Source organism: Poecilia formosa, unplaced genomic scaffold (assembly GCF_000485575.1).
Source record: "Poecilia formosa unplaced genomic scaffold, Poecilia_formosa-5.1.2 Scaffold493, whole genome shotgun sequence".
Lineage (NCBI taxonomy): Eukaryota > Metazoa > Chordata > Actinopteri > Cyprinodontiformes > Poeciliidae > Poecilia > Poecilia formosa.
Genome location: NW_006800432.1, coordinates 327,652 through 338,748, shown reverse-complemented (window position 1 = coordinate 338,748; position 11,097 = coordinate 327,652). Strand labels below are relative to the sequence as shown.

The 11,097-nt window shown below is 48.3% G+C and overlaps 3 protein-coding genes and 1 long non-coding RNA gene across 8 annotated transcripts in view; 1 reads left to right on the top strand and 3 right to left on the bottom strand.

Moving 5' to 3' along the window:
- Window positions 1-1,666, bottom strand: part of LOC103156695 (rac GTPase-activating protein 1) — an 11,016-nt gene extending 9,350 nt beyond the window's left edge. Inside the window, exons 1-2 of one of the 5 annotated variants that reach the window (XM_007578839.2) lie at window positions 1,049-1,075; window positions 925-983 (exon numbers count right to left, since the gene is read on the bottom strand). Coding sequence is in view for 4 of the 5 variants with exons in the window: in XM_016664536.1 (XP_016520022.1) it covers window positions 1,462-1,557 (96 nt within the window). In the remaining variant the exon portion in view is untranslated. Of the gene's footprint in view, window positions 1-924; window positions 984-1,048; window positions 1,097-1,461 lie in introns of those variants that run through there. The other 4 variants (XM_016664536.1, XM_007578835.2, XM_016664537.1 and 1 more) reach the window with 4 other exon arrangements.
- Window positions 1,667-3,834: 2,168 nt separating this feature from the next.
- On the bottom strand, window positions 3,835-7,901 carry LOC103156693 (protein phosphatase 1 regulatory subunit 3C-B-like). The gene is made up of 3 exons (XM_007578831.2): window positions 7,739-7,901; window positions 6,075-6,429; window positions 3,835-5,774 (listed from the first exon to the last, which is right to left on the bottom strand). Exons 2-3 carry the CDS (start codon window positions 6,412-6,414, stop codon window positions 5,188-5,190), a joined length of 927 nt encoding a protein of 308 aa, XP_007578893.1. The 5' UTR covers window positions 6,415-6,429; window positions 7,739-7,901; the 3' UTR covers window positions 3,835-5,187.
- LOC103156694 (uncharacterized) lies at window positions 7,733-8,551 on the top strand. The gene is made up of 2 exons (XR_478170.2): window positions 7,733-7,824; window positions 7,899-8,551. It is a non-coding gene; the product is annotated as an uncharacterized LOC103156694 (long non-coding RNA).
- A 216-nt stretch (window positions 8,552-8,767) lies between these two features.
- The window catches only part of syde1 (synapse defective Rho GTPase homolog 1), an 18,534-nt gene continuing 16,204 nt past the window's right edge, over window positions 8,768-11,097 (bottom strand). Inside the window, exons 16-18 of the mRNA XM_007578828.2 lie at window positions 9,954-10,200; window positions 9,598-9,873; window positions 8,768-9,518 (exon numbers count right to left, since the gene is read on the bottom strand). Of these exons, the coding sequence (XP_007578890.1) occupies window positions 9,325-9,518; window positions 9,598-9,873; window positions 9,954-10,200 (717 nt within the window). The 3' untranslated portion in view covers window positions 8,768-9,324. The remainder of the gene's footprint in view (window positions 9,519-9,597; window positions 9,874-9,953; window positions 10,201-11,097) is intronic.

Here is an 11,097-nt window from a genome sequence, read left to right as displayed (position 1 = left end):
AGCTGAAGCCCTTTATTTGACTTGGACCAACTGTTCTCCTTTTTTCATTGATGGGTATTTGCAGACTTCAGCAGTATGAAGAAGAGAGAAACAAACCAAAGTTCATCTGACAAATTCTGTGGAGAAAATTTGCTGACACGGCGTGGGCGGCTGACGGACGGACCGGACCGGAACCACGGAACCAAGAACAGAACATGTGAAGTTCCAGGGGCTGAAAGCCTTCGGGACCAGACAGGCTGGCGGTTCTCTAGAACTTCGACTCAAATCTTTTCAGTAAAGGTCATGTGACCTTGGGTACAGCTTTAGATCTTTTTACCAGATCACTCAGGTAAGTTTGTAAAAATGGACAGAGGCACTGCTGCAGATTACAAACAGTTTATTGAATTCACAAATGTTTCATGTGCAATAATAGTCAATTTATTTTTATTATACCAAATGACCACACTAAAGGTGGAAGTCTATGCTGGCCCTGGGATCCTTAAAGCTGAATAATTAAAAACTAGATAAAAATTTGACTGTTTGGGGGAGGAATAATAAGAAAACAAAAGTATAACCAAATACACCCAAGTGCTCCCCAACAAAAGCACACTCACACAAAAATCCCTAGTGAATACAAAGGAAAAGAAACAAAGAAACTCCCCTTCCACTAGTCTCCTCAATCTAAATAAAACAGCCTAGGACCCAGGGACAGCATAGGTCCCAGTTTAAAACAAGTCAGCGGGCTAAAATAGAGAGTCTCCTTCCCTAAACAAACCCCCCCAAAAAAAAGAAAAGTTATTTTTAATCAACAACCTCTAAAAATAAGTAAATTGAAATCAAAACAAATCAAAAACTGAAACAGTAGCAGGCCAACCTACACACAAAAGAAATCAAGTTAGACAAGAACATTAACCAGCCAGATAAATCATAAGAAACGGCCCTTACCTTCTCTACAGTGAAACCAGTAAATGTTGCTCTTGACGCCACTCTCTAAAGTGCGTTTCCTACAACAATCAGTGGCAGAATCAGACAAATTCTAAACTCACTCCATGATTGATGTTAAACATACCTGTGCACAAGTTCTCAGCCTGCATCTGATCATCTCAGCGATCTACCTGCTTTTAAATGCAAATGCTGATCACCTGTCTCCTTAACAAGCCAGCTGCGCTCTGTCACAGCATCTTCCATATATGGGCAAGAGGAAGAGGGCGCAGCAGCACACATTCAGGGGAAACAATATGCCCCGGCTACAATCAGATCCAACGGAACCGGAAGAGGAAGCCGCCGAAGCTGCTTCACTTGCAGGAAACTGGGTTTTATTCTTCTGGACTTTTAGGTTTTCAACAATTAACCAACATTTAAGTCATCAAAATGTTCTGATTAAAAATAACATTCTAATTTAAAATGTTAGATTATCCCGTCCCTTTCCGAACGTGGGTTCAGGTTCTGACCCATCAGCTGCTTCACCTGAGCTCAACTCACCTGCACGTCGCCCCGGCCGTACCGGAAGTTCAGCGGCCATGCGCGAGAGCCAAATATGAAGCGTCGCGTCACGTGACCGTGTGACGTTTTCCTCATCGCTCGATCCTTAACGCGGGTTGGCCGGAGTCCTCCCGGGTCCAACTCACTTCAAACAGCAGAGTCCAACGTCATAATGACGTCATTATGTGACTCAGGTGTGCTGAAGCAGAGACACATCTAAAGGTCGCAGGACACCGGACTCCAGGCTCATCATCATCATCATCATCATCATCATCATCATCATCATCGTGGGCCTCGGAGGTTCTGCTCCGTTCTGATGGGCTCAGAGTCTAGAACTGCCCAGACTGGTTCTAGTTCAGAACCTGGAAGACCCTCAAGTCCATTCACTCTGAACCTCTAGGTTCAGAACCAGAACCAGCTGGCCTGTTGATGGGTCTGAGGAACCACTACGGGGCCGGGTAGTGAAGAACTTTAAGTACCAGCAGAGCCTTAAAATGCGTTTTCAGATGGACGGTATCAGCACAGAAAGTTCTGATCCACATCAGAGAGGAAAAACTCCTCTTTAACAGGAAGAAACCTCCAGCAGATCCAGAACCGGGTTCGGTACCAGCGGCCGACTGGAGGCTTGAGAAGACAGAGCAGAAGAACTGAGAAGTTTCTAATGAAAGTAAAAAGTTAGCAGCAGGATCAGGTGATGACAGCCTCATGTCAGCTGATGCTCCGCCTCCAGGAAGGAATCAGCCAATCAGAGCACCAGATCAAGTGGAGCTTCTATGGAGAGAAAACAAAAAGTTAGCGGTTGAAATAGCAGCAGAAAATGCTAAATGGAGAGTAGCAGCAGAAGCCTGTAGCATCATGACTGCAGCAATGGCTCGGGATGACCCTAATCAGCTTCAACTGGAACTAGAACCATCAGGATGGCAACACTGCTAACAGGAGGTTCTACAGAACTTCACGGGTCAGAACCAGAGGCAGTTGGATCTGTTGGTTCTGACCACCTCACCGGGTTCTTCTAGAACTCCCTCAGTAAAACAGTAGAACCTGATTGGTTCTGATTGGTCCATTCAGACAGGCTGGCAGAACCACAGGAGGCGTTTGAGGCTTCCTCTAAAATACAAAGTCTGAGCGTCCGATGGGCCTGCAGGAGCTCGGTCGATCCCTGTGATCGATCCAATCCGGATCACCTGACCTGGTTCTGTCCGCTATACCTCTCTGAAGTTACATCCGGATCGTTACTGGGACGGTTTTCCGTCAACGTTCCATAATCAGAACTGGCAGCCGGTCCTGAAGGTCACATGAACTAGATCAACTGCCGGTTCTGATCCAGTAGCTCAGCAAGTTCTGAGCCAGTTCTGACTAGAACCAGCAGCCGGTCCAGTTCATGTGACCTTCAGGACCAGATTCTTCCATGAAGGCAGGGCAACATTTCTGCCACCCGCTGACGGGCCGGGCCGAGCCGGGCCGCTCTGTTATGTAACTGGGATCTGAAAGTAGAGACAGGATTAGGGGTCAAAGGTCAGAGCCCAGCAGGATTAAAACATTAATCTGCTGGTTGGATCAGCTGCTGTTCTGCTGCGGCGCCAATGGTTCTGGTTCTGGAAATCAGAGCCTGGTTCAGGCCTCCAGAACTTGGGTCAGACCCCTCTTCTTTATGGTCTTCCTCCTCTGATGTCATTCCAACAACATTGAGTTGCCATGGAAACCTGTATTTAGACCCATATTCCCATCAGGAACCATAGAATTCACTGATCTGAAGCAGCTCTGAATAAACGGATCAGTGCTTCTTCAACTGCTGACCCAATCAAAGTTCAGACTGGGCCAAGGGCCCGGGATGAAGTACTGACCCATAGCAGAACCCTGATCAATCAGACGAATGGACCGGGTTGGAGCGGTTCCACTTAGAACCTACCTGATTCTAACGGTTGATCCCAACAGAACCTGACTGGTTCCGGTGGCTCTGACCGGCAGACGGCTGGTTCTGCTCAGTGTCCAAAAATCCAACAGGTGGAACATGTGATTGGAAAGCTAGTTACCAAGGTAACTGGTTAGTTCACTGGGCTGTAGAAGGGTTGGTGAGCTGAAACCTGACTGGTTAACCAGCTGGTCGGTTAACCAGCCAACTCATTCTTAGATTGTGTTGGTTTTTTTAAAGGTTTTATTGGCTCTAGAGGCCTTTATTTGATAGTTAACATACAGGAAAGTGGGAAATGAGAGAAGGAAGACATGCAGCAAAGGTCACCAGGTTGGGAATCGAACCTGCGACAGCCATGTCGAGGACTAAGGCCTCCATATGTGGGTTGTGCCTAACCCCTGCACCACCACAGCACACCATGTTGATTGTGTTGTTTTTAAATCAATATTTATTCGAGGAAATAAAAGCAGAGTGAACTTTATTAAACTTTTACTCTTAAAGGTCAAACACAAAAGGATCAGTCATTCCTCATAGTTACATCATTTACAGTGACATCTGAACGCAGCACGAGGCCTTCAGGGACCATTGGAACATCTCAGCATCTACAGACATAAAACTTTACAGGAGGGTCCCCAAGTCCAGACCTCAAGGGCCACCTGACCACTTCACACACCTCTCTGCTGAAACACACCTGGGTCAGGTAAACGGCGCTGCCAGCCGATGCAGATGCATCTAGAAGATGCAGGATGGGGACGACCCCTGCTCTACACACACTTCCCTTCATACTTCCTGTCTCACTCTATCTCTCTCTCTCACACACACACACACACACGCACACACACACACACACAAAGGTAAGGGCACTGCAGCAGTTCAGCAATTAAAGGCTTCAGGAAGGTGAGTTATAGCAGTTACCATGACAACGAGGATGGAGGAAAACAAAGCTTCTACAGAAACATTAAAGTTAAAACTTTCTGTGGATCGACACCTGGACCACCTGTAGAACAGGTCTGATGTTCTGGTTCTGACACAGTAGTTCTCCCTTTAGTTCAAGTCCAGATGGGTCAGAACCTTTGTCCAATCGTAAAGTTTCTCTATGGGAAAAATGGACCTGCAGGTCACCATGGAAACAAGAACCAATACCAGAACATTTTGAGGACCAGCTAAAACTCAACATGTGAACTGGGGACGGACTCCTGGTACTGAACGCCATCAAGGGTTTAAAGCGTTTGATAAAACTGCAGAAACTGGTTCTGGAGTGGGTCTGGCATCTGTGGAACCGGTTCTGGTCATAATGACGAAAAAACAAAGATGGTCTCAAAGAACCCTGTTCCCATAAAGACCGGTTGGGTCTCGGAAGGTCCAGAAGACGAGAATAAAGCTGGATGGATCTTTGGGTCTTGGTTCAGAACCGCCATGAAGTTCTGAGGATCTGAGGTCCGTTTCTGGTTTGAGGAGTTCTAAGCTCTGGAAGTCACTTCTGGACCTTTGAACCTGACTGAGGTTCTGTTGGAGGTTCTGCTTGCACATTTCAGAAGGTCCAATTCTCCAAGGAACCTCTGCATTGTTGCTCGGAGAATTCAACGCTGGTCCTGGACCCGGACTCTTCCTGAGATTCTGGTTTGGAGATATTTGGATCCGGTTTGGCTTTGATGCGTCTCTGGAGCAGGCTCCTTCAGTGGTTCTGGTTCAGTTGTGACTGAGGACAGCAGAGGCTCCTCTGGAGCTGGTTTGGGGATGGGTTGAGATCTGGTTGGTTCCGGACGGTTCTGGAGAATCTCTGCCTGATAAAAATCAGTCAGAAGCGTCCCTCCTCACCAGTAGGGGCCACCGGTCTCCACTCGGCCCCAGCTCTGCCACTCAGGGAAGATCCCCGACGATGTTCTGGGACTTCCAAACGGGTCAAAGTCCATCTTATCCGTCTTCTGTCTGCCGCCATCCCTCGGAACATCCTGCCCTGGGCTCCTGCCAGAGGCCTGGTCCAGACGGCCAGTCGGGTCCGCCATTGCCAGCCGGTAGTTGTTTCCCAGGTTGTTGTCCCAGTGGACCTGGTCTTTTGTCTGGTACCGGATGCAGAATTCTACTCGGCTGGATGGAACCAGGTCTGGAGGGAGGGGGACGGAGAAGGTGAAGGTGTCGATGTCAGGGCAGCCGTAGACGTTGTTCAGGTACCGGCACCAGACATCCTGGAATGAGTTCCAGGAGTCAAAAGTGATCCGAACTGAGACGGACTTCTCAAAGCAGATGTTCCGGACATGGACGGTACCGGAGAGAAGGTGGTCTTGCACCGAACAGGTCTCTAGACACACCTGCTGGGCTTTGAGCCGGTTCCTCAGATCCAGATAATCTGCAGCTGGTGGCGTGAAGTCCAGAACCAGGCCAGAACCCAATTCTACTGAGTCTAGAAGCAGAGCAAAACCAGAGATAAAAGTGGGAATTACAACAGGTTCTAATCCAGGTCAGGTTCAAACTGTTCAACTGGAATCAACTGAAACCAGTTACAACCAACTGGAACAAACCAGAATCAACTGGAACAAGTTGGAACCAATTGGAGCCACCTGAACACCGGGTCGTTCCAGGTGGCTCCAATTGGTTTGCCTGGTATTTAAATTGATCAGGAATCAAATGGTTCTCAGACCCTAACTGAAGAAGAGATTGCAGAACATCTGCATCGACTCGTCACGGGTTGGATGCTTTTTACCTTTGACCCCCAGGTCCAGTGCCTCAGTGGCGCCCTCCAGCTCTGTCAGGTGGGACTGCAGCTCAGCCAACGGGTCATCTTCGGTAAAGACATAGACGGTGGTGAGCGCCAAACCCTGGGAGTCCGCGAATGCCACGCTCTTCCTTGAGTTCTTCCTTGGCGCAGAAGTGGATGTCTCCATGGAGACGGAGTCGCAACATCCTGAGGACAGGCACGGTCGCAGCCAGCGGCAGCTCGGCCTCGCAGCCGCTGGCACATACTGACAGTCATGGTTACTGAGGAAGGAGCGAAGCGGAGGAGAGCTCGCGAGGCAGATCCTGATGGCCATGTCCACAGGCATGATGGGAAATGGAGTCTTGAGGACAGAACGACAACCTGTTAGACAACATGGAGGACCAGCCATGCCCTGTTCTCCTACTACTCTCCACTGCCTGGTCTGCTACTGCTGCTGATGGGAACTCTGACTTATCACACCATGAGCTGCATTCACACCAGTCCTGTTTTCATCAAACTGCCTGGAAAGCGGTTTGGTGTGAACCCTAATCCAACTCTGATGTGAATCAAACAGTGACTAAAGTCCAAGAGGTTGGAGTCCTTGTCAAACGGTGTTTTTGACTAAATTCCCAGAGGGTTAGAGCCCCAGTTAAACAACGTTTAACTGAAGTCCTAAAAGGGGCGTGTGTTTTAATGTTTTTATCTTTTTTAATCTTTTTTTTGTTTCAAAATCTCTTTCTCACTGCTTATTACATGCTGTTTTTGTTTTAATTATGTAAAGCACTTTGAAATGCCTTGCTGCTGAAATGTGCTATGCAAATAAAATTTGATTGATTGATTGAACTTTGGTCCTCCTACCAACCTCAGTCTGGGTTTGGTGGAAGTAACCTCTGATGTTTTTCTAATGTGAACGCCAAACGGACCGAGATTGCTCCAAAAGCAGGAAGTGCACAGCTGACTCATCTGTGCATTGATTGGCTGGTTGAACAGGTTTATTGGTGGTTTTTATGGTTCTGGTGGACCAAACGGCTGAGGTGTGGAGCTGAGCATTGGAGTTGGGTCAGAACCAAAGCCTCCCTGACCCAACTGCATATCTCCAGTGAACTTAAAGAGCAGACACCAATATGGATCAATAATCAATAATTATTTGGATGATCGATCTCCTCCAGGTGTCATCAGCTGGCTGTTCAATGAACCTTATTGATTATAGATCTGATTAACTGGAACTTCCAGAACCATCCATCCTCGATTTTCACCTTTAAATCCTCTGTTACATTGTCAACATAATTATTGATCATCATGTGTCTGAAAACTTCTCTATAAATAAAGTTTGATCGAAGACCCGGTCCGAGTCGAACCGGGTCGGAACCAATAGATGTCCCCTGTTCCCTCTGGTCCAGCTAAGGTTCTGGTTCCGGAGCAACCAGAAAACCAGAACCTCCTGACTGGTTTTGACCTCACCAACCCGATGGTTCGGTGCCGGATGATGAACTGAACCTCCGGCTTTTGTGTGTGTGTGTGTGTGTGTGTGTGTGTGTGTGTGTGTGTGTGTGTGTGTGTGTGTGTGTGTGTGTNTGTGTGTGTGTGTGTGTGTGTGTGTGTGTGTGTGTGTGTGTGTGTGTGTGCGCGCGCGCGCTCGCTGATGTTGCGCAGATACATTTCTGTCTCACCTGCTGCGTTTCATGGAGAAGTTCGGTTCGGTAGTTTCCGGCAGCTCCCGGTGAATTCCGCCAGCTTCGGGCCGCAGCAGGTCCAGGTTCGGTTCTGCTCTCGGTTCTTCGATCTTCTGACAAGTTTTAGACTTTATTTACTGTTTCTCTCTCCTTTCAGCCATCTTTCTGCTGTGCACGCGCCTCGGCACGCCCCCTTTCATCCGCGCACGGAGAACAGAGTGACCAATCACAGCTCAGAGACGTCAGCCGCTTCCTTGTTCCTCCAATAGGAAGCGACGGTGAGGCGACTTCAGCGGGTCACGTCCTTCTCACCGCCAACGGAGCAGCAGGAGTGAAAACAACCGACGAAGGCGGGGCATAGACGGCAAGATAATCCGGGATGAGACCGTTAGCGGCTGGAAGAGGACGGTTCCGAAAAAGGACCAGAAAGAGTCAAAGGTCGCTGTGACGTCAGTAGGAGGTCAGAGGAAGGTTTAACAAAATCACTGTCATTAAAAAAATCAGACAGTCATTGAACAACACAGTAAAGCCATTCCTCACCCCCACAACCTCCACTGACCTCTGAAGAGGAAGAGGAGGATGATGAGGATGAGTTGGTTGATGAGTGATCAACTACAATCATTAAGTTTGGGGTTTCTGCTTGTTGCCTCGGCTTGAGGTTGGATTCTGTTCAGATCCTTACTGAAGGTTAACTCATGATTTGATTATTGTTTCTTAAACGTACTTTAGAAATAAAATGTGTTTTTTTTGTTTGTTTTTTTGCCATGTAACATTACTGTCCACGTTTAAATAAACTGCAATTGAATTTTGGTTTTATAGTTTTGAAATGTGTTCACATCCCAGTTGGATTATAAAGTCAAACTGAAAAACTAAAACTAAAATAAAGACCTGATGTTTATGGGTTAGGGTTAAAGTTGCAGAAGAACGTGTTGATAGTTGCATAAATAAGAGAGCAACATGAAATAAGAGAGCAACATGTTGCTCTCTTATCATATTTCCATCTAAAATAAAACATTTAGTCAGAAATTCAAATAATATCAATAGTGTTTATTATTTGTTTTTGGAATGAACAAACAGGCAGCTGTGCTTTAAATCTTTGGTTACATCATTTGTTTACAAACATGCTGATAAAAAAAAAAATCACAAGTGCTTACTGGGCGCGTGCAAAACAAAATAATAATACTGCCAGGAACATCAAGTAGGACCGAGAACGCTCTCACAGTGACAAAAACCTGTACCGATAAACGCTGAACCCTTGAACCCTCCAGACAAAACCGGGCCCCACCCCACTGTCCTCAAGACGGCAAAACCCTTCAGCATCTCGAGACCCTAACATCGGCTGCAGTTCGCCTCCCTAGGCAGCAGGGGGCAGCAGAGCAGTGACCCTGGGGGGGGCAACATATCCTCAGCAGTGGAGCATTTTTGACTTCAGACGTGCAAAGAGAAACTTAACTACAGAAAATTCCTTCACTTTCAGAAAAGTAATCTTCTAGAAACGATCCGATTGGTTCTGGACTCACCAACCCCAGATCTGGGTTTTGGTCCAGACGAGGTGATGAACCCCCCACCCCCACACTTCCCTCCTACAGGCAGATGTTGATCTGCTTGGCCAGCTCACGGTCCAGGTCGTGGATCAGGGTGTCGAAGTCCTTCAGGCTGAGGCGACAGTTGAACGGAGCATCAAAGTCCATGAAGTCGTCTATGAAGTGGCCTCCTCCTGTGGCTCCGGGCGGCCAAGCCTCCTTCTGTTCTTCCTCCTCCTCTTCCTCTCTGCTGCCTGAAACACGGAGCAGAGAGTGACACGAAGCCTTCAGCCGAACCTGAAGTCCGAGCCGCCCCTGTGGTCGGAGTTTTACCTCCTTCGCTCTCACTTCCCGCCACCTCGTCGTAGTCGGCTTCATCCTCTGCCGGCAGGTCCGGCCCGCAGACGGTCCAATCCCCCGCGTACCGGTTGACGGGGGGCGGGCTCTCCAATCGAGCTGGTCCGCCACGCCCCCGACGGGACACCACGCCATCGGCGCCGGGAAGCCACAGTGGGCGGTGCTGCGGGCATGGTTCGACCTGGAGGTGCCGGGCGATGGAGGGGGAGCGTGGAGGGGAGGGGTCGTCTTCTGGCACTCGGTTGATTGGCACTAAGGAGGAACACGGGGAATGTGAAGATTGTGAAAGGTGAATGTTGTGAGTGCAGCAGCAGTGGGTCGGCTCGGCTCACCTGGCCAGAGCTGCAACAGGTAGTGCAAGGCCTCGATGTGCCGCTTGAAGTCCACTGCATTGGCCATCTCCTCCCCCGGACAGAGGGTCTTGCCCCGGCCCCCCCAGCCAGCCGCCCGGCGGGCCTCCTGGGTTGGGGTGAGGAGAACCGGGCCAAAGCAGACCGCCAGATTCTGGTGCGTCATCCGGTTGAAGGAGCTGAAGGACGCGACCAGGCTGAGGTGATCCAGCAGCACAGACAGCGTGGCCTGGGGGGTGGGAGGGACCCATCAACTACAGACAAATGGAGCCCTGACAGGGCGGCTGTGATGTCACTGCTGTGATGACATGAATGTAGTGCCCTCATAAACTGGATGAAGGCGTGAAAGTGACTATGGGTCCCTAAATGTATGAAGGCTTTAACTGAGGCAACTGCAGGAAGGAAATACTCTTGTTAAATTCTGTTGTTTTTGTATTTTAGTGTTTCATTTTCATTCTCAGTTTTTCATTCTGGATCTTTGTTGAATAAATAATGACTGTAAGGGTTCTGGGGTTCTGTTTGGACCCTTTAGAACTGTCCGTTAGAATGGTTCCTATGTGCTCAACCCAATCACCAACAGACCCACGGAGTTTGGTTCTGTGGATCTGCAGACATGGGCCCCCCCAAGGTTGCTTCAGTTCGCTTTACCTTTTTATTTTGTACACGAATGTGTCAGCAGTGGTGGGAAGTAACGAAGTACAAGTACTTCGTTACTTCGTTACTTGTACAGTTACTGTACTTAAGTACAATTTTCGTGTATCTGTACTTCACTTAAGTAGATTTAATAATGGATACTTTCTACTTTTACTCCACTACATTTTACAGTAAGTGTCTGTACTTTCTACTTCACTACATTTCTACGTTACTCGTTACATCCAAGTCGCGTTGCGCTTTTTGTCCGTTAAAATGTGAAGTTCAGGGTCTTAAGGTGGCGCCGTAAAATCCAAGCAATAACAGTGACTTAGTGTCTGTTGTCACCCATCGCCTCCACCTTTACTCGCACGCGGAGCTCCAGACATGCGCAGTGGTTTCCTCTGAGCGGGAGAAGATGTCTGTCTGATCGTCAGTAATATAATAGCTCTGCATATTATATTACATGTAGCCATAACATATGGCTACATGTAAT

Coding starts and splice junctions, on each gene's coding strand:
- LOC103156693 (XM_007578831.2), bottom strand. CDS start 6,414: ATGCCTGTGGACATGGCCATCAGGATCTGCCTCGCGAGCTCTCCTCCG. Junction 5,775..6,074: donor ACTGGACCTGGGGGTCAAAG/GTAAAAAGCATC, acceptor CTCTGCTTCTAG/ACTCAGTAGAATTGGGTTCT.